We start from the raw sequence: 23,441 nt of genomic DNA, 5'->3' as shown, positions 1-23,441 counted from the left end.
GAACCCCATTACACAAAAGCTCCCAATAAGCATCTCAAGAATGAATCCATGTCCGAAAAAGATTAGGCAGCAACAGGGCACAGAGTACATTTCATTTCACAAAAGACTGCAAGTAAAGGAATAACCTTGGCAGAATTGTGCCAGGGGACCAAAAGAGAAGGTTAATAGGCTTCTCTAGAAGAATCTAAATCATACTGTAGCAAAGTTACGCTTCAAATAAACAGCGCTGTTAATGTAATATTAGCTCTCGCTTTTTCAACCTCTGACCAGGAGTGCTTTCCTTAAAAAATTATGATCTTGCAACTCATAATCAATATTTAAAAAGCAAGAACATTACTATTATTGAAACCCAGATTGGCTTTGGGCGAATAAGATGTTGCTTCAGCTACTACTATGGATGCCAAACTGGTTCAAAACATCAATTTTATTGTGGAAAATGCAGACTAAAGAATTTAGTCACAATTGCCTCCCCCCCCTCCCTGGAGGCAACTGGAGGCTCTGTTCCCTTCCACTTCAAAGGGGCATGTTTGGGAGGTATTTTAATCATGTTGTGGGGGCATGGCTTCTCAGGCTTTCCAATACTGTTACTTAACATTAAAAAAAATATATGCAGTAATTGTATTCATACAGTTTAGATCATATCCAGTTTGGCTCCAAGAGAGTTTGAAGTATTGCCTTGACTCAGCTGTCACTAGGGGCCCAGATAGCCCTAGAGACATGGAGCACCTTTTTCTAGCTTCAGCTAGTTCAGCAGCTAAGGCCATTCTTAGAGCTTTGGCCACAGTGATCCACACCATAATTAACTTTACATTTCCATGACTGAAATTCGACTCTGATGCTGAATTTGTAGCTGCTGTGGGCATGGAGACTGACTGCATTGGTATGTAGGGGTGCAGCTAGTGGGTGCAATACCAGTCTTCCACTCATGCATTCTCTGAAGCTGAAATAAGGCAATTTATGGGGATCTGTGAGCTAGATGAAACCAACTATGGAGGAATGACAGGTTCATAGGCACCCATGCCTGGTCTATGGGGCTTTATGGGACCAGAATAAACATCTATTGCAAAACAAGAATGTTCTGTTGGCAACAAGATATGCATCCCCAATACACAGTAGGAAAACATTTGAAGGATTTTTACCACACCACCCCCTAGCAGCCAGGAGCAATGAGAGAGAGAGAAACTGAAAACTGGGAATGGTGGAAAAGTGATGAGGGACAAAGTGATAGTTTAGCATTAGGTTCCAATCAAGGATGCTCATGGCAATCAGGGACTTTGAAAAATGTTCTCCAAGACATTAGAGAGAACTTGAAGGGCAAATGGTCTGCAGGGTTTTAAGGAGCTATTAGTTTAGTCACAGATTAAAATCTTATTTAGTCCTCTTGCTTCTCTTGGTCCTTCCTGACTGATGATGGGAGAATCTTTCAGAGACAGAGAATGGAATGGGTGACTATGAGAAGTAGGGAGTAAATGTCTGAAGCAGTGGCTTTTTATACTTGCTCAGCAGTTTTATAGGTAGCATAGATACATACATAAGGTGGACCTCATAGACTAAGAAAGTCTGTTTTCCTTATGCAGTAGGGCAATAATATGATGGTTAGATAACCTGAGAGCGTATCATTCAGTAATAGTTTCCAAATGAAAAGGGACTGATTTTTCAAGCACCACAGTTAGGGGCATACACTTACTTCAGCAGCAGACCATTAGATTCTACTGAATTTTGTGGCAGTGCATCACCACACACAATGCATGATATTTATTACTAATGGCAGAGAGGTGTCAACATTACCACCATCCTACGCCAGAGAAAGGACTCAGCTTGGATGTCTACATATCATATAAAAGGCCTTAAGCTGAACTTATTTCAAAATCAGTAGCTTAGAACTACTGCTAGTTGTTGTAAATATGGCTCCTAATATTTTGGCCCAAATTCTGATTGATTACATCTGCAGGTTCTTCTGTCTCTACCAACATAACTATCTGCACTGTATGGTTATACAGAAGACAATTGGTAAGGATTATTGATGGCACACAGATTACAATTGTTGGTTTTCCCTATGAAATGTTTCCTGGATTGTTGAAGTAGCAGCCATCTGTCCCACGGTTTGGTATGTACTTTCTAAGCTTCAAATCTAATTTTGGATTGGAGGGGGGGAGAAGTTAAAAAGAAAATAATTTTCAACATTTAATGTGAGTTTTTAAAACAAATTCTCTTGCATAATACAGGGATATGAGACAAGTGTTGGGGGAGCCTGTTCAGAGATAGGTAGGTAGATAAATTTTGTAAGACGGAAACAAACAGAGGAACTGAACCTACTTGTACATTCTGTTATGTAAGACAAGAAGGGGAAGGAACAGACTCCAGCTGTGTAGCTCTTTGCCAGATACCGTATTGGGGGAAACGGTTTATTTATTGCACAGGACAGCATTGTACCTATAAGGTAGAGCAGCTTCATTCTGCAAACAGAACAAAGCAACACAAATACAAATGTACTGTGAACTTTCAAAGACTGCATGTTCATATTATTTTAATGAGCTGCACCAGCATGGATTAACATAGAGTTTCTGATTAAAGTTACTCCATAATTATTGCAAAGTTCTGCAGTAATAAGGGTGTTGAAGTACATGTACTTTGTGCAGATTAATATTCTTTTTAATTATAACTGCAGTGGAATGTGAATTAGGAAAAAAAATCAAATTATACTCTGGTTGACAGCTCAAACTTACCAATTCCTCAGTATAGAGGGCATGATGTATGTGAAAACGTTGCCCTGTTTTCTCTTTAAACTTTTCGCTAATGAGATCTTCAAAACAGTGTGAAGGTGAATTCTTCACTCATAAAATGGAGACAAAGCAAACTAAAGGCGGAAGCATAATGTACAAAGCACTTTTGTTGACCTTACAAAAATCTCATAGGACAAGTATGGTCTGAAGGAACCGCTATTCAAATCCGGCACCATAAAACTTTATGAAACAAGGTTATTATTATCCACCAAAGGAAGAATGGTGGCAAATATGATGTGTGTTTTTTCGCTCTGTAACAGTTTGGTTTAAAAGTACAGGTAACGAGCCTTCATTGGACTGAAGAAAGCAACACAAGACTTACACAGTCTTTCAGTCTGACATACCTCACTGCTGAATGAGAGAATTAAATGGGTAACCCAGTGTGTGCAGTCCTGAGCTTATTGGGGAAATAGTACAGAGCTATTTACAATGAAAACAGGCTAGATTAAAAAACCTTGACTGTATTCTGCAATTTTGAAGAGACTATGAGCCCTTTATTTCTTTCTCCTAGCTGTCTTGTGCAAAAGTCTTGCAATCCCATGGAGACCATTGGTCCATTCCACATTTGGGGGCCCCAATTTTCACACCCCAAAATTGAGTGCTATGCTCCACTTTTTCTCTCTTCACATCCCAAAAGCAAAGGTACTTGATAATTCAGAGAATCGCAGCTTATAAAGACACTTGAAAGGTTTTCTCCATCCTCAGTATTACGGGCAGGACCATGGACTAAAGAGCACCAGGGGGCAGTTTAACTACACACAGTTAAAATTCTGGAAGCTGCATGAACAATTAATTGGGAGAGTCTACAGAATGGATAGAAGAACACTGAAATGGTGCTGTTACACTGAAATGGTGCTGTTAGCACTTGTGGGGACCAAACTAAGAACCCAAACATCCCTATGATACAGTGGTGCCCCGCAAGATGAATGCCTCGCAAGACGGAAAACTCGCTAGACGAAAGGGTTTTGCGGTTTTTGAGCTGCTTTGCAAGACGAATTTCCCTATGGGCTTGCTTCGCAAGACAAAAACGTCTTGCGTTTTTTGCAAGTTTGTTTCCATTTTCTTAACACCGTTAATACAGTTGCAATTTGACTTCGAGGAGCAACTCATAGAACGTGGTGTGGTAGCCTTTTTTGAGGTTTTTGGTGATTTTTGAAGCTTTTCCAAAACTTTTCCGACACTGTGCTTCGCAAGACGAAAAATTCGCTAGATGAAAAAACTCGCGGAATGAATTAATTTTGACTTGCGAGGCACCACTGTACATAACTGTTTACTAAAAGAAATTGATGACTCATAATTGCCTCATCTCTACATCTAAGTTATTTAAGCTTTCAATCCAGTACACGCTTACCTCAGTCAGACTTATTTTAGCAGATAAAAAGAGGATTCTGCTGTTAATTCTCAACACCTTACGTATATCTATATCTACATGTATTTATATATTTTATAGTCCCCTTTTCCTCCTAAAGAAACCCAGGCTGGCAATACACCTAGACAGTTATAACCTTAAGTGTTATTAATCAAGACCTTAAACCATCATTCACATTGGACAGGCTTTCTAGGAACGACAAGAAAAAAAGACAAAAGGTCCTTGACAATTAGAATTCAGTAACCGCTCTTAGAGCGAAAATATAAAGCTGGGTTGAAGGACACTGCAATCCAATTAATCAAAGCTCAGACTTCCTAAAATGGTTGCTGTGAGCCAAACAAGTCTACTTCCCAACAGGTTTCTCACACTACATGAAGATCCATGACCAACTGAGAGAAACGTGTAAGAGAAAATATATTGCCTCTGCTGCATCTGTACAATGCCTTTCCTCATCACACATAGAATTATGCCAATGCACTGAAGAGTGATTGGCCATGGCATGCAGCCATTATTATGGATGAGTTGGAGCATCAGGTAACAGACAAGTAATATGCTGGTGAAAAGGAGCCAAATCATGTTAAATCACTTTGCCAGTGTGTTTAAAAAAAAATACAAGTTGCCTCAGTTCTATCTAATGCTCCCAAAGTCATGCAATTCGTTTTTCTTTTTTTAAAAGGAGTTTGTAAATGTAAACATTCTAATCTTATAATTTTAGTTAAGAGGAGAATTTCTTCTGCCCACGTAGGCAAATGCAGAAGTACATTTTGGAGAAATTGTATTGTGAATGTTACAGAACAAAACACTGTTCTGTTAAGAAGAGCCTTGCTATATCTGCCCAAAAACTTCTCTAGGCCACCTTCCTAACTCTCAGGTACCTATGGGCACTGGCGGAGGAAGAGGAGTGCAGGGGGGAGCGCACCGCCCCTGGCAGCGCGATCCCAGGGGGGGTGCCATTGAGGCTGCCCCCCCCCCACCCATGCTGGATGACACGCCCCTGTGGGCAGCACACCACGCCCCCAGGACGTGCACCAGCCCCACCCCGCCTGCCCTCCGCTCCCCCCCCCCCCGGTGCCAGAGCATGAAGCTCTGCCACTGCCTATGGGAAGCCTCAAACTTGGACATTATATTGGCAAGACATTAGGCTTTTGTTGATCTGTTAACTGCTATATTATGAATCAGAACAGACTCCAATCCTCATCTGCACTATACGTTTAAAGTAGTTTTAAGCAGTCATGGCTTCCCGCAGAGAATCCTGGGGACTGAAGTTAAGTGCGCTGGGAGTTGTTAGGAGACCCATATTTCCCTCCAGATTTACAAGTCTTAAGAGTTTCCCCAGGAAGAGGGCTTGACCATTAAACCACTCTGAAGATTGTAGGTCTCTGAAGGAAATAGGGGCTCCTAACAACTCTCAGCATCTTTAACAAATTACACTTCTTTAGGGGAAGATTTTTTATTTTATTTATTTATAAAATTTATCCACCACTTGCTTGTAAAAACACACACCCTCAAAGCAGCTTGCAAAAAATGTAAAACAAAAACAATATCAGCAAGGAGGATTAACAACAATAATTTAAAATTTGCAAAAAGTTAAAACAACAATAAACTATGCCAACTTTCTAAAAATCTGGCTTGCCTAAACAAAAGTGTACTTAGCAAGTGCCAAAAAGAGTACAATGAAGGCATCTACCTGATATCAATAGGCTATGGCTGTTTTAAGTGGTATGATCCTGCTTTAAATGTATAGGCGCAGTTGTGGCCTATAGATTTTGTTGTTGTTCATTTATATAGCACCATCCATCATGTGCATGGTGCTGTACAAAGAAGACCACTCTCTCCTACAAGGGGCTGGCAATCTAAGGAACAGGAACACCAGGAAAATAAGAGAGGAAGCAGTGTGAAATGGAGTCAGGGTTAGACAGAGGAAGAGTCTTAATTCAGTTACTTCTAGTCCTTGGCTTGTTTTTTGCAGGGCACAGGGACCAGGGGAGTGTGGGACCAGCCCAAGACATTTTGCTACCTGAAGCACAACCCAAATGGTGCATTCCCACACCCATGACACACAAACCAGGCCAACCTTTCTCAGTCTTGGGTCCCCATCTGTTGCTGGAGCATAACTGCCATCATCCCTGACCACGGGTCCTGTTACCCAAGGATAATGGGAGTTGTAGTCCAACAACATCTGGGGGCCAAAGGTTGAGAAAGACAGAGCTAGGCCAACACTTTAAAAGCTATTGCTACAAATTTCAGACTATTTCCCAACCCACAATCCTAGTGCTGCCTGGGAAAGGTCACCTCACAAGGCCAGTCCTAGATGGAGGAAAGTTGTGCAAGGACACACACACACAGAGAGAGAGAGAGAGAGAGAGAGAGAGAGAGAGAGAGAGAGAAGAAATGAGAGAGAGAATAAATGTTTTATATCACATGTAAAAATACAACAGCGGGGATTTAATATTACCTATCACTTCTCATTTATATTATCCTGTTTAGATATACCAAAACAAGCATCCTTCATCCTATCAGATGTTCTGACGCAGCTATTAATAAAGACACATTTTGACATAACTCTGGTGATTTGAATATTTTTAGAGCTGTTCATGGCTATCAGATGGTATGGCTTATTAAAGTGTAGAAAAATCTTGAACCGAACTCTTGACCTGGCAACGGCCAGCTGCCAGCAAGGGAAGACGTGCCTTCATCATGAGCTGAGCAATTTCTATCTGCTCAGTCTCACTCCCTTGTCTCAGAAGAGTTGCTACCTAGTGGTCAGGCAGGACCAAGAACAAGGACAGGAAACGCTGTGTAACCTAGGTACTATATGGACAGCATTATTTCTGTTCCTGATGCTAACACTTGAATGTGATTGTATTGTGCAAATCTCTTGTAAGCCTCTTTGGCGTATAAAGTGGGATATAAGTATTCCAAATAATTGAACAAATTGACAAATTATTGAAGGTCCCAGTGCACCAGCCATTGGTGGCCCCACAAGTAGATTTGCACTCCATATCATATCAAACTCTAAAGTCTAGAAAATTATTTACATGTGTTGCTCTCTCTAGCTGGGTCAGGGTGAATTCTTATGAACATGAGGACTTGATCCAGGCTGTGCCTTCTGAAGACTTAACAACCCTTTCTGTCTACAGAATGCTGCTGGCTGCCCCTCGAAGAGTGGAGAACAGTGGCATGCAAGGAATTTTTTCATTGGTAAACAGGGCTGTATGTAGAGTTGAGGACCCCAAGGGTCATCTAGTCCAACTGCCTGCAAGGCAGGAATCTCCACTCAAGTATCCTTGGCAGATACCTAAAAACCTTCAATGAAGGAGAGTCCATAGCCTCCCTGGACAGTCAATTTGCCAATTCCTAGCAGCTTGCAAAAAGAAGAAAAGTTTGGCTTGGTTTGTTTTCTGAAAAAGACAACCTTGGGTGGAGGGGTGGATCCCTGCCCCCCAAAAATTAAAAAAAAATTAACATCCCCCCCCTTTCTTCATCATCTCTCTCTCTATGATTCTGTTGTTAATGGTTGTTGCATGAAGCTTCAGGTTCTGGCAGATTGGGGTTGGGGGTTTATTTTATTAAAACACCATGCTTCCAACACACACACACACACAGAGAGAGAGAGAGAGAGAGAGAGAGAGAGAGAGAGAGAGAGAGAGGCTGAAGGAGAGGAAGGAAGAACTGAGATATTAAGGTTGCAGGGATCTCAGCTTCCAAGCCCACCCCATGGGCACTTCAGGCTTTCCAACTGCTGTTCCTTAAAAAATGATGAAGGGGCTGCAGTTCTGCTTTAAGCATGTGTGTTGCTCTGCAGGCTTGTGCAGTTTTGCAGCCTTTATGAAGAGAGACAGAGAGGGGGGGTGCATGCACACACATACACAGAGCCTGGAGACACTGGCTAAGCAATTACATGGAAAGGTCCTGCTGGGAACATTAAAGGAACTAGCATAGTTCCACCAGTCCATGGATCGCACATCACTGATGGAGAAGGCAACTTCTGCCAATTCCCCACTCCCTCAACAGTCTATAGTGTCACCTCCCATGCTCTTCAAGAGGGTCCTCCACTCTGCTGGTGGGAACATCCATTCAGAATATGCTCTGACCAGTGGGAGCCCAAGTCTGGATCCAACTCAGTGTGCTGAGGAAGGAGATGCTAGTAAGAAAAACGAGCAGCAAGCTTGTGACTTCTTTGGTGCACGATAGAATCAGATCCTTAAGAAACCCTGAAGACTTATTAATAGCTGTGTCAGAACACTTGATAAGATAAAGGATGTGGTACTGGTGTATTTCAACAAGAAAATGCAAACGAGAAGTGGCAGGTAATCTTTAATCTCACTGTTACATGGCTATACAAAAATATAACAGTAGAAATCGTTTATAAACAAGAGCCTCAGCTCTCAGAAAACAAATCACCATCCTATACTCAAATCACCCCCTTGTTTTTATCTGATCTTTTCTCAATATGACCCACAGAAATTTCACACATTAAATCCAGGCTATCAAAACTTGCAAAAATTAGGATTCTGTTTGCTGTTCAGATGTGTTCATGGCTACTATATCAGCTTATTTTTTTGTCCTTTTTGTTTTTAATTTTTCCTCATCCCATTCACACTTGATGCTTTGTGTGACATCTCGTCTGAGGAAAAGTTCTAGAGAGCTCAAAAGCTTGTCACACTTTTGAAACATTTTGGCTGTTCCCAATAAAGGCATTACTCAACAGTGGATTTTGGAGGTTTTTTTTCTTATGGAAAAGAATAAAACTGTGATGGAGGGGAAGAGAGCTGGTAGCTGCAAATAATTTGAACGTTCTGATTAATAGAAGAGATGTACTACTTGGCTGCACTGGAAACAGGGTTAGGTATTTAAGCTGTAAATTCACAAGTTAATGTTTTAAAATGTCAGCTTAAGCAGTAATACAAGCTACTACTTGGCTTCAGAACTAAGCTTATTATTCTAGCCACTCTATCATTGATGTCACAAACACTCATAGAAACTCCCAAAGAAATTGGAAAGTTACCAATCTGGGCAGGAACCAAGTAAAACATCACTAAATCACTGTCCAACTATAATGCATAACCTTCATTGTAATTTATGTGACTGTAGCCTTCTCATCATGGTAACATAGTAAACCAAGGGTGCATGCGCAGTTGACAATATCAAGAGACAGGGACTTTTCAGTGCCTGCACCAACACTGTGAAACACCTCATCCTGTTGTCTTTTGCTAGCTGGTGAATGCATATTTAATTTGGAAGGCTTTTGCTTGCTGAGCACTGGTGTTTTTTCAAAACATGATCCTGAACCCGCAGCTCCTAACTTTGTTTATATTTTAGTGTATTTTTCTTGAATGAATTACCATATTCTATATGATATTGTAGTCTTGCTTTGTTGTGAGTTACCCTGCGTAGTGCATGGGCAGGATAGAAATGCCTATATAAAAATAAATACATTTTTGCAGTACAATAACAGCTTCTCAAGCTGGACAGACTGCCAAAATGGAATAGACACAAGCAATTTACGCAGGAGGAGCAGGTGGAACAAATAAGGAAGAGTATTAGTAAATATGCTGCAGTATCTCTCTGAGTCTTCATCCACAAGCAAGCAAGAAGGAAAATCTTGATTCAATTGTGTTAAACTTGAGGAAGTCTTCCTAACAGATCTTTGTTTTTAATTTGCCCTACTCTAGTTTGGTTTTGTCTTGCCTAAGCCTAATGCTTTAGAAACTTGTTCAAAGGAATTGTGAGTACAAATCATATTAACAAAATACAAGCATGAGCATTTGATCAAGAAGACTTTCAGCCATATTGAGTGCTTGGAATGAACTAGTCCATTTCAATGAAGTGCACTGAACTAGTTAAAGAAATCTTACACCTGTAAGCAGTTCCCATAATTGCTGAATTATGTCCGTTTGACAGTTGAACCTCCCCCAAAAAAATCTAGCACATATTTACATTCATTCCCTCCCCACTTGACCCCCCCCCATTAGAGGATCTAGACTCTTAGCTTTCATTTTTAAAAAGTAAGTAAATCATACATGTGCAAAGAAAGTCACAAAGCAAAATGTGGAGGCAACATTCTAAGGCTTAATAGGGAGATACAGATATAGATGCTGCTTTTGCTTTGAATGTATTGTGTGCACAAAGCCTAAGTTGCTGATGGTCCTCATACTATATATGAAGTGCTAAGAGAAGTGGAAGTGCGGTCCAGCATACTCTATATTGGTTGGGAACGGGGTTGGGAACCAGGAGCATCATATGGGAGGAGTTTGTTAAGAGGAGCAGTTGAAGAGATTCAAGTGCCTGTCACAGCAATGGCCATTTGATCCTCAGCATTATGCAATTGGTGAAAGAAAAACTAGCACTGAACAATGGAAAGATTTCTTCCCATGATAATTACCTTCTGCAGCGCTGGTCATCAACAGCAACCCGAGAGGAGGAGAAGTACTGACACTGTAACATTAGCTAGTTTTGTGAGATCACATCATACGGAGGAGAAGAAAATGGAAGCAGCAAGCTTTGCGTGAGCAGTGCTTCCATCAACTGGAATTTTAAAGCAGAGTGGGTCAAGGATTGTCCTCTGTCACCCTGTGTCAATCAGAAAACAGACATTGCTCTGGTGGTTTTCCATAGCAACCTAAACAATAAGCATTTTACCACCATAAAGCAACTCTGAGTGCTAGTGCCACCATTCCACCTCACTTGTGCTGGATTGTTTTCCTCTTCTGCCATATTGGCTTCTATGCCAGACAAGTAGACCTGTGCAGGTGATCTTGTTTGCTGGTGTTAATGATATATGTTCCAAAGACCTTTTAAATGCATTTTCTTTGCTTCCCTCCCCCAAAGCTAGAATGTTTAACCACACCTTAAAGGATAACAAATTTTATAATGGCATAAGTTTTGGGGGGTATATAGACAGCGAGGTGAGAACAGAGGCAGATTTAGGGGAGCACGGTCAGTTGGGTCTCACTGGGCGCACTGCAGAGGCGCAGTAACTATGTTATAGAATGGAATGCAAGAGGCAGGGTGGGAGCCGAATTTTGGTGTTGCACAGAGTGCCACTGAAATTTGAGACCCCATGATCTGCCACTGGGTGAGAAGGAAATTAAATGCATACAGCATTAATTGGCAATTGCATAACTAACACTGGCTGTTCACAACGGCATTTCAGCTTTACCAATAGTTGCTTAATACAAGTTGCAGCCAGGCCCTCCTTCTCTGAAAGTGATTTCTCATTGTGTTTGATATGCAAGTTGTGGGTCTTGCAAATGATTGAAAATTATTAGCCTAAAAATGTGTACTCTGTAGATACTCGTATGCAGGTGTTTGGTGGTCCTGTCCCATCAAATAGAATAAGTTATGAGTACATATAAGGTCTCCCAGAGCTTACTTTGTATAAGATTTTTATTGCTGTAATTTAAACCAGTGAGAAAACTGAGAAGAAAGTGAAAAACTAGGGCAAGTTCTACAGAATTCCCTGATCCCCACAACAGAGGCTTAATAGAAATAAGTATCTAGATATTATTTTATTTGATCATTAATTACACCTTCAAGGAATTTCAATTCTTATCTTCTGCAGATACCCATGACCCCTAATTAGGATCCTGGGCAGAGGAAGATTGAGATTAATTGCAACCATAGCACACTAAAATGAGATTCTCCCCCCCCCCCGCACTAGTTACATAAACACTGTAATTATATTGGTTATGCAAACATTTTTAATGGAGGAGAAACCTAAGATAACTGGAGGCGCACCCTCTTCAGTCACAGCACAGCTGAAGAATAAAATTAGCACTAAAGATAGATCACTATGTTAAAGTTGTTTCCTTATTTATTTATTTGTTTTATTTTATTTTCCATTTTTAAAAAAATGATGATTTTTTTTAAGAAAAAGGTTAGGAAGTTTTTAAAAAGTTAGACCATTTTTACACCAAAGCATACAACCCATCAAATACCTTTTTGTCAATGTTAAGCATTAACCTATATAATTAATGACATAAATTAATGACATAAATTAATGACAAAATGGAAAGTATGTGGGTTTTCTTTCTGCTCTGCCATTGTGAAAAGTCTATGTGTATATCTCTCTCTCTCTCTCTCTCTCTCACACACACACACACACACACACACACACACACACACCACTACCTCTTATACTAAGTAACTCTTACAAAGAAACTCAAGTGTCATTAAACATAGAACAGTGGCAAACAAAACTCAGCATAGTTGAGTTTCTTTGTAGGAGTTACTCGTATAAGAGGATGGGTGGAAGAAATCAGTCACCTAACTATACCAGCATTTTAAACACTAATAAACACCTTGTTTGCTTTGCTCATCTGAATGTTCTCTTTCACAAATACTCAGCCTGGGCACAGGGTGAAGAGGACTGGAATCAGAAGGCCTGACTCCTATTTGTCCACTTTGAAGATAATCATTGGAGATTACTGGGGAGACATTTCTTGAAAGAGAGGGAACAGACAGGGTCCAGCTCAATTTATGTTACAATTGGAGGAGAAATTCAGTTCCATTCACATTTAATGGAGAATCTATCAAACTTTCACTTCCCCAAACAATATTAGAATTCAAACACAACCTTCCTTTGAAAGTCACATTTATCTGAATTTTGCGATCTAGTTCTTCAAGCAAAAAATCTTCACAAACAAGGAATGGCAGATGAAATTGTTGGACTACTCAGAATTGGGTAAGATGACAGGGAAAATACGAAACCAGTAGGACCAGAAATTCTTGAAAGTTTGGAGTAAATATATGAGTTATCTGAAAGACAACTGTAACCAACTGACTACGCTTATAGGACTACAAGAAATTTTGTAAGGAGAACTATATGAAATATTGCAGAAAAGATTTATCAGAATGTATTTTGAGTTATGGATTATTAAAAGTATTAGGATAACAAACGTAAGATTAAGAGATGAGGTTTGAAAATCATTAGACGTGGTTGATGGAAGTCTCAGGCTAAAATAGACAAAATATTGTATAAGATGAGATGAGATATGTTCTGTTTGGAAAATATATGTAAAAACTAATAAAAATGTATATTTAAAAAAAATGTTCACAAACATGCATATATTTAGGGAAGGTGCCCGTAAAAATTAATATACTAGTGAACATAGCATACAAAAATGCAGTATTTTAGGGGAAAATTTAGTGGAACACCCAATACGTCAGTGATCTTCTTTTACTTGGATGGTTTGGGATGTGTCACTTTTAGATTACCCCAGGGGCTTGAAGCGAGATGAGCGCTGCACCAGGATTTTTAGTTAATAGTGTTTTAAATCTTTTGATGAATTTTGATGTTGGTGTTGTTTGCTTTTTTAAGATTGTGAGTCACTTTCAGACAAAATACTTTGTAGTAAATCACAAAATTATAAGAAAAATAAATCATGACAATTGCTTGCAAAAATGTGTACATCAGTTAAAACTGTATACAAAAATGTGTTTGAAGAGAAATTTGTACTAAAATGTGTGAAGGTCCTTCCGAGCTGCCCAAGCCATTTGCCCGAATCTAAGAAGAACAAGGGAGGCGAAGGTGCATTTATTTGACCTGCACCAGAACCAGAGGAAGCAGCTTGCCGTAGTTTTTTGCACCTCTGTAAACACGGTTGTTGTGAAACTGGCATCTGTTCAGTACTGCCCCAAGTCTCTCTGTGACTTACTGTAACAACTTCATGGTGAGCTACAACTATCAGACCACTTAGCCCAAGATCAGGACTAACTTTAAAATCTGGATGCCTAAAGAGGAGGATGGAGTGGGCACACCATGTGGACCTCTCCTTTCATTGAACCCACGCCCTACCAGTCTCTCCCCTGCCCCCTGTAGCAACCTCATCATCCGCGGACCATGCTCCCACTTCTTTCCTCTTGCTGCATAATTCACAGAGGTCCAATAGCCAAAGTTATTTCATTCCTCCCTGCCCTCTCTCAGTGCCTAATGCTCTTCCATCAGGAGCAAAGGGCTTGTTCAGCATAGTTCAGCTCTGCCAGGCTGCTGGATGCAGTTTATATTTCAATGAGATGAGAAGGATGGGATGCTGTATTATTGCATCAGTTAAAAAGTGAACAGAAAAGGTCATGGGAATGCTGCCAGGAGTGGAAGCAAAAAACGCTTACAACAACAAGGGCATGCCTGGTGCTTGAAGTATTTTCTGCAACGGGGAGAGGGGGGTGGAGGGAGAGAGAGAGAGAGAGAGAGAGAGAGAGAGAGAATCATGTCCAAAATGGAAGCGGCAACAATGGGGCAAGAGAGCTGATTCACACAACATGCACCTCTTGAGAGAAGGTTAATTGAAGCACGTAAATCCTACAGCATCTCAGGGCAGTTCAAGTAACTATTTTCAGTCCTAATCTAGGTGAACACATGGAGGGCACTGACAAAAAATAAGAAGTAGGTTAAGTTAAGGAGAAGGGGAGGGGAGGGAAAAAGGCTTTGGCACATTTCAGGAGAACCCAGGAGATAAGATAATTGTACTCTTTCCAGGAAGGAGTGAGCAGGGAAGAAAACCTAAAAATGGGAAAATAAATAAAAACGTCTAACGTAATTTATTAGTATTTCTTCTAATGTAGCTATAAGAATGCAACTTTGGAGAAATGCCAGTTCAGAATAGGTTTTACACTTTAAGTTGAAATCTTTTTTAAAAAATAAATAAATAAATTATTAAAGATTTCTTGATTTACAAAAATAAGTGCATTGTCTCTTTTTTTCAAGTTGTGTTTTCTGCATATCAGTTTCATTTGCTGTGAGATCTTGATTTGTCTATATAGGTAGAGTCTTCTTAGAGATGCCTAACCACAACAGTATATATGGGAGAATGAATTTGGACTGCAAACAAATGTCCTTACTTAGGCCACATTCACACCATACATTTAAAGTGCTATGATACCACTTTAAACAGCCATGGCTTCTCCCAAAGCCACCCACCTTTAAAAAACATTTCCCTATTATCTTGGGGTTCCCCCAGGCTTGCTGATACATCTCTTTTGTACATGGGTGGTGCTATTTTTTCTACGTAATGGTCCGCACCATGAGTCTGCTGTTCTATATTATATAGGATTAGCTATTTGGTCTAGCAAAATGTCATCGCACTGGTTCTTAATGAGCCCCTCTCCCTCTTGTAAGTTTCATGATAACACAGAGATTTGAAATGGATAAGCTCTCATCTGAGTGGAAAGAAATGGTCTACATTACTTTCAGACCCAGAAGCAGCTGAACCTTGCAACAGTAGACTTGCAACACTTATCCGTGATAATATTTTTACCCTTGCTTTGTAAAATGTTAATTGAGAAACCCAGGTAAGTGGTTGTGCCCTGCACTTGTGTGACACATGAGAAGAAAAGGCATTTCTTTGGATGTCTAGCAACTAAAAAGCAGCACAAAGAGGAGAAGCTGGTTCCTTTGTTGCATCTTTCAGCATAGCAGCCCCAGATCCAAGCAGAATGGCTTCTTAAAAGTTTTCCTTTTGTAGCTGTTTGTACCTGAGAACTATGGGGTGAGTTTAGCTTAACCCACGGAGCCTCTTTCAGATTGCTAGCAGAAGATGCTTCTTGACAAGAAAGACAGCCTTTGGCTTCCTTGAAAGATGAGCCCTTGTGCAGCGCTGTCACTTGAAATGAGAGCCTCTCAGCCTTGCATTGCTCTCAATTAGCATAGCAACTGAAATGAGAGGAGAAGCACCTTCCAGCTCCATCTGAAGGTTGGAACATTTGCCTCCCATACATATATAATATGAGTACAAAATTCACTGCATGGAATAAGGAAATGGGTGACATTTAAAAGGTTGTAGCAAGTCAGAATACACACACACTATCTCCCCACCCAGAGCCATAGTTAGGTGATCTTGCGCCCCTGGCAGAACCATCCAGATTGCACCCCCTAGTCACGGACAAATTAGCTCTTCTTTCCGCCTCTCCTCCAACCCCCCCTCCACCCATTCATTCATCCTCTATTTAAACCCTTTTCTTATGAGGCAATAGTCAATATTTTTATTTATAGACATATTTATGTACATATTTTAGCCGATTTTGCGCCCCCTCACTTGCGCCCCTGGCGGAGAGCCCACCTCACCATGCCCTAGCTACAGCCCTACCCCCACCCTCACTAAAGTGAAGCATTTATGATAGAAGGGTGGGAGAGATCTTCTGGCATCCTGCTCATCTTTCCTCACAATGCCTTGTCAAGTGGGCCATCAAATTTACCGTAAGTCTCTGAACATGGGTGTAAAATACATGCAGCAACAAATACTCTCTGCAAGCCACCACAGATCTATAGCCATCAGTTCTGGACGTGGTGCAGAAGTCAGCAAACTTTCAGTATTTATCTAAAAGATTTCATATTGCCTTTCACCCATAAGATCTTCAAGGTGGCTTGCAGGCATCACATTAACTGCAAAATCTACTAAGCAAGAATCTGCCATTTTTGTTTTTAATGCCCACAAAACATCCCTGTCACAGGGGTCTTTAGGGGAGTCAGAGTCCCCCATGGATGTATAGCCCATATCAGAATGTATAGCCCATATCTGCCAGGAGCAGATTATTATTATTACTTATATTATCACTTATTATTATGGGTCCAATTTTCTGAATCTCCTCCGAGAGATGCTATGCAGGTTACACTTGGGTATTCTGGGACAAAACAAAAACAAAAACCCTCTGGTGGGTGATTCCACATTTTAAAAAATATAACTTCCAGCAGCCTTGGGAAGGGACTTTTCCTAGTCATTGGGAACATGTGTGAGTTTTCGCCACATGATCATAACCAATGTATTTATATACATTGAGGAGAGGAAAATAAACAGCAGCTTCCCATGTTTGAGGTGGCCCCAAGTGACTCACATTTTGTATACAGGACCACAGACACTGTTGGTATTTCAATGTTAAAAGAACAGTGCTAACAGCACTCACATTTCTTTGAGCACATCCCCATTCCTTGCTCCCATCTCTGGAAGGGTAGAGGCCCCACTTCAGGTCTCCTATATGCTACCACTATTTATAGTATAACACCCAGAATATATCTGGCAAGGGATTGTTCAGCATCATCAGGTTCCTTCTATCCTAGCCTGTCCTCAAACATGTCAAAATTCAGAAAGGATATTGCTCTCAGAGTAAATTAATGTTTCATATAGCATTAGCATTGTGCTTCTCACTGAAGCCATCAGAATAATAATTAAAAAACCAGTGGACACAGAGAATAAAATTAAACAGATGTTTGGGGGTTTATGTTTCATTGAAGAGCATACCAGCTACTTATCTTGGGTAAAAATCTAGGGAGCCAGTTTTGGATGTATTTTATACTGGATGTAATTTGAAGGATTTGCTCCATTTAAGGTATTCTGTGCTGCAGGGTAAAGTCTATTTTTGGCAAGTAGCAGCATCATATGTACTTTGAGTCAGTAAAGGGTTTTGTTACGGATTATCTTTTGCCGCTGGTAACCCTGGTAATTCCAAGCCAGCATTACTTTGAAGCCATATTCAATGTACAACAGTTCTGCCTCATCTGAATAGCATGTGTATGGCTAATGGGGCTTTTTTATTAAAAAAATAAAAAATAGTGTGTAATAATTTTATTTTAAAAAGTTAAAATGTGTCCCACACCTTATCAGTTTCATGTTCACGGGTTTATTAAATCGCAAAGTTAATAAAATGGCAGTCTATAGGCATGTAGATTTGCTGTATTTCAAAAAGTGAAAATCCTGGTCATTACAGCAAAATAAGTTTGCCATTAATCCAAGATCTAGTGTCACAGAAAAGCAGACCACTGCTGACATACTTACTTATATTAGAGAAGTTGCATGCTAAATTCTCAAAGTGTTTGGATACTTGCAAATTTTTCCATGCTCCTTTTATTGACAACAATTTTTCCAAACTAGCGATCCATCTTCAATTACAAAATTAATTTCGTCCAATAGTTGCCTTTAAAAAGCCACAATTTGGCTGCTTGTGGAAGAGCCCCCTCACCACAGTTTATCTAAGTTAAGTATATCTCCACATCCTCCTCCCTGAAGATAAAGAGCCTTCTCTGCAGGCTTCAACTACACTTTCCCCCAGTTGTGGTCCCAAATGGGTAAGTCAAACAGCCTGGGCTTCTACTGCATCTGGTCTGGAGCTGCAGCTCCTTAGAACAAGGTAAACAGACTGCATAACAGGAGAGTAGTTGGCCTCTGTGGCTAAATAAGCAATAAACATACCTTCCATTTGTTGTCCTGCTGAAGCGGCCTTCCTGTTTGTTGCTGCCAGCCTCCTCTTGAAAGCCTTTGGGCTAGGCTGATCTGCAGTGGTGGACACTGGACAGACAATACTCCACCCAAGAAACATACTAGCTTGAGGGGAAAGAGGCCTAGGGCAAGCTTGTTGCTTCTCTCCCTGTGTTGCTTGTTGCCTGTCTGTTTTCCCCAAACACAGCTCTCCCTATCCTTTAAATTCTCCCCACCTGCCTCCACGCCTATCCACAGCTGCAGCCCATCTGACTCATTGGGTTAGCAGACAAGACTGCAGACTCCTGTGTCCTTTCCAACCATAGCTGCCCCATCCCACTAGCCTGCTGCAACACCCAGCAGGGCAATCTCTGTAAGGAGTCAGAGCCAGGAGTAGATCAGCAATAAAAAAAGACACCAATGTTAGTGAATTCTTTATTCAAAGCAGCCAAAACAGTGCAGGCCTAGTGACTCTTCCCAGTAGGTCTTGCTCCCAATGAGGCATCTACAAGGACTGGAGGTCCTTGGTTTCCACCGCTCCCTAAGGCTCCTCCCCCTGGTTCCTTCCCCAACAGTCTATGGATCTGGCACCTTGTATCTCATCGCTCCACCCTCTCCATTTCTCTGCATGTAATGGGAGACCAGGGGGAAGGTGAGCTGGTCACAGCAGGAGGGGAAACTTCCCTGGCTTCTTCAGCAGCCTGCCTCATAGCTGCCTCTTGGGTCCCCTCCTCTTCTGCTTCTGAGCCTGGACTGCTCTCTGCCCCAGCCTCTTCCTGCTCAATAAACCCTGTTGCCTCTTCAGCTTCTGGTGCCTCCTCCTCAGAGTCCGCTCCCCTCTTTTCCTTCTGACCATGCATAGTTGTTCCACCACCAACCCCCTGGCTCTGAATTCATGATGCCAATCAAATATTATTATTTATTTATTTTTTGCTCCATCTTCAGACCCAAGAAATATTCACAATGTGAAGCATTTTTTTAAAATCAGCAAAAGCAAAGCAGACTAAATTCTATCAAACCTACTTGGCAAAAAAAAAAAAAAAAAAAAAACCAACGAAACAATATTTACCTAGCTACAGTCTTGGTATCCATGGCCCTCCAACACTCCTCTTTAAGACAAGCAGAGTGTTTCTTTAGTTAACCATTAAATCAAGTAATGCAGCCATCTAGATAAAGCAATTTATTGTTCAAAATCATGGATATTAGAGAATGTGTGTCAATACGTACTTCATGAATAGCCTGTCAGCATTGCTGAAAATACATCAGGTTACTCTTATTTAATTAGGGTTCAAGCCAACATAGCATAGTATGAATGTTGCAGAAACAGAAACATTTGAAAAACTGAAGATAGCCTCTCTATAAAGAACAGACAGAACAGCAATACTGAGGTACTCATCTCAATTTCTTTCAGGCCACTGCATAGATCCTTCTGAGTATTTGAGACTGGGTATTACTCTGCATAGCTTTTAAATATCTCATAACATAATGAAAAATCACTGTATTTTAACCTAAAGCAGCATATTACACATGCACTGATAGAAACACATTCCATATAGCGCTCCTGTTGTTCAAATCACCCTAAATACTTCGGTGATTCTATCCCAATTGCTAATCAGATTTCTCCATGAAAAAGTCCAAACTGTTCAACATTCAGCTGTTGTTGGTGCAGCATGAACATACACCGTCTTCGTATTTAAAGTTTTCATGGAGGTATTCCTTGTAATCTCTGAAAGAAAAGAGAACAATGAACATTATTTTTAAATTTTGCATCCTACTGTTCATGACCCAATGGTGCCAGGCTGGGTCGCAACATACACAGGGCATAAAAACAATCCATCTCATATAACATACATTTTTTAAAAAATCAGGTTTTTGTATTACAGCAAAGTAACAGTTATTTTCTTAATGAAGCTTTATCATATCAAAGATCATATCTAAGAAAAATAGGGAATTAGATTCTAGATCATCTAGAACAAGAGTTACAATTTATTTGTTAGGTATCAATCAAAATGAGGACTTCTATGTGTACCTTAACAGGTTTTATATTAATGTTCCCTACATTTCCAATTCTACTCTGGTGTCAGAGACACATGCCTGGGTCACAGCAAGTCCTTTTTATCTTAACATTGACATCAAGCTACTCTGAAAGCGTCACCAGGAATCTACAAGATAGATGTACTGGTAAACCCAGACAGTAAACAGGTGCATCCACCTGGATCAGTTATAGGCCTGATATATGTGTCACCTTAATGGCATATGAGCGGAAACATTGAGTCTGCTTCCCTCATTGGTAACCTCTGAATAGAAGGGATTATGTGGAGTGAATGGGCTGGCTGATGTGGTTACTTTCCATGGCAACGCTGCCAGTCCTCATGGCAGCTGTGGCACTCACAGCACTTCCTATGGAGCCTCACCTGGCCTTTGGCCAGCTGTAGAGTTGCACCTCATTGTGCTTAAGACCCAACCTAAATTTTGCAGTAGGCTGCTCATTTACCTGAAAATTAAACAAGAGATCTATAAGCTGAAGCTCATCTCCATTTTGCAGTCCAAAAATCAAAATTAGGAATCCTCTTAAAAAGGTAAAGGATATGCCACTTCAAATATAGCACTTGTTTCCTCAAATAACAGTAGGCCTAGGCAATGTATTGAGAGAATGTGATGGCAGCTTCAGCCGGTGGTATATTGCAGGTGAAACCGCCACCACTCCCAAGTCCCTTTGCTACCAGCGCTGCTTTCAACATCGGGCTGCTGGTAGCAGAGGTACTCAGGAGCAGCAGCTGTTTCACTTGCAATATACTGCCAGGTGAAACCACCATCGCTCTACCCCTCATACCGCAGAGGGAGGAGCAAGCTGTATTGCAGGGCTGATACAGCTTAGTCCTCCCTTGGCTTCTTTACACTGCTCCCGTTCCCCTAGCTGAGCGAGCCCTATACCTGACCCGGGAGCCGGAGAGGCATGGGGCTTGCTCAGCTGGGGGGCAGGGGCAGCTTAATGCTCAGCTGGGGGTGGGCTGAGGCCAATGCAGCTTTTTTTTCAACCTTGTGATATATCACCAGACCATGATGTTTGGCTTGGTGATGTTGAAAAGCTGATATAGCCCAGCCCTAAAGAACAGTCCAGCTGAAACTGAGAGAAAATGAACTGAAAGATACAGAAGGTAGAAGCATAAAACCTGCCTCTGAATTTACTTATTTAAAGAGTGTAGTTAGCAATATGCCAGTACGCAAGATAAGCCTGCAGCAAACAAATCATAGCCGCAAATGATTCCCATTGCAATATGTGCACAATTGCTTCATAAAGCAAAGCTGACCATTCTGACATTGGTTTCAGCATGCTTTAATGAGTTCTGTCACCCTGGGTAGACACAGCATCTATAAACAGATAAATTACATCACTCGGCTTCTCCTGTTATCATAGCAGCAGCACAGAAAGATATCTGTGGTGAAGAGCATATTAGGTCCAACACAGCATATAGATCCAACTTGCATGTCACAGACAGGAAAACCTAGTCCTCCAGCACCACCAGAGCTTCCTACAGATGTTAATGTTGTTACCAGGTAAGGGGCAAGCTTCCATTCATCCCTTTTCATGAGTTCATGCCTTCTTAAGGGCCACAAGTCAGAACCTGGACCTTCTCAGCACTAGACCAACAGCTAGAAGAACCCTCTCTCTCTTTTGGGCCCTAGAAACAAATGGAGCCGTTATTTCTGCAGTCTCACTTTTTAGAAAAATTAATTTGCTAGCCTCATGCCAGAAATGAGAGTGTGGTGTCCTACCAAGTACAGTTTGTGTCAGATAAGATTTATCATCTTTTAAACCTGCCTCTGGAGTATCATGTTCAGAGGATTAGAAATCACCACCTGACTGTAATAGAAGATTCATACAACCAGACTGCCACATGAATACCATTAGCATTTAAATTCCCGAGCTGATAAATGTTTGCTGTCTCACACCCTCCTCTCCACCTATAGAAGTCCGTATCTCACGCATTTGGTATGCAGATATTTATCAATTTACAACAAATCTTATGCCAGGATAGATAAGGCGCCATTGCCTCTCAGTTGAACTGGACAATTTATGCCTCTACACAAACTGGGGAAAAATAAAAAATAAAATCAGTGGAACCATGTAGTTGTGATAAGAGCCTGAATTTCACACCCAACTCATTCCCCCCCCCAATCTATTTTGCAATGCAAATTTCAAGAGATATGCTGTTTTCATTAAATATGATGCTGCAATTGTTGTAAATCTCCTGTCAAACCTCAAACTGTTAACAAAACTGCTGATGCTGTGAAAAAATGCTAAAGACATGATGCTATGAAAGGCTGGCTATAATTAGCACCAAAGTCCCTTGAATTTTCTAATATATGCAAAGAACATAGGGGATGAGATGGGGTAAGCCTCATTTCATGCTGGGCCTTGGAGAAAGGCACAAACAGCAGGAATTTCACTCACTGGTCCAACCTCCTTCGATGCTTGGAGCAAAATGACATGCTCTGTTCAAACAAACATCATCTGTACAGTGAAGACAGAGCGGGTCAAGACTGCACTTATTGGCTCCACCCCATAACCTATGCATTCAGAAGCTCTTGCACATTTAACAAAGTAGAATCCCAGATCATGCATATACATCATGATGTGTCAACAGTCTTTCTTGCTCTCTTAGTTTGTGCCAGGAACTGAAATGACAGAGGCAGCAAGATTCATGCTGCTTGACATAGAGCAAGACAACACCTCATCCCTGCCTCAGGTTCTCAGTGACTGCAGAGTACCATACCTTATATATCAGAAAATGGGGAAGTAATCTCTTGTTCCAGCTTGACAGCTGAAGTAGGGGCAAGCAGCAGTTACCAGAGTTAAATCTATGGTTGTTATTATTGTTACCAACATCCATCTGTGCCATCATTGTGAAGGATCACTCAAAATGCTCTGCCATTTCATTTTATCCATAAACCTCGCTTGAAGCCAACAACAACATAAGTTTCTGAGGACTACATTAGGGTACCTCGGGTTAAGTACTTAATTCATTCTGGAGGTCCATTCTTAACCTGAAACTGTTCTTCACCTGAAGTACCATGTTAGCTAATGGGGCTTCCTGC

General features: G+C 40.9%; 1 protein-coding gene and 1 long non-coding RNA gene across 2 annotated transcripts in view; one reads left to right on the top strand and one right to left on the bottom strand.

Annotated features, from left to right (window-relative positions):
* LOC309526090 overlaps nt 1–23,441 on the top strand; it is a 399,393-nt gene that overhangs the window by 277,366 nt on the left and 98,586 nt on the right. The gene's annotated exons all lie outside the window — the stretch shown is intronic.
* Nucleotides 19,507–23,441, bottom strand: part of IARS1 (isoleucyl-tRNA synthetase 1) — an 84,808-nt gene continuing 80,873 nt past the window's right edge. Inside the window, exon 35 of the mRNA XM_082212013.1 lies at nt 19,507–20,067. Coding sequence (XP_082068139.1) covers nt 19,985–20,067 — 83 coding nt within the window. The 3' untranslated portion in view covers nt 19,507–19,984. The remainder of the gene's footprint in view (nt 20,068–23,441) is intronic.

This window comes from Podarcis vaucheri, assembly GCF_965113315.1.
Source record: "Podarcis vaucheri genome assembly, chromosome: 2".
NCBI lineage: Eukaryota > Metazoa > Chordata > Lepidosauria > Squamata > Lacertidae > Podarcis > Podarcis vaucheri.
The sequence above is the reverse complement of the archived record's forward strand: the minus strand, read 5'-3'. Positions and strand labels throughout refer to the sequence as shown.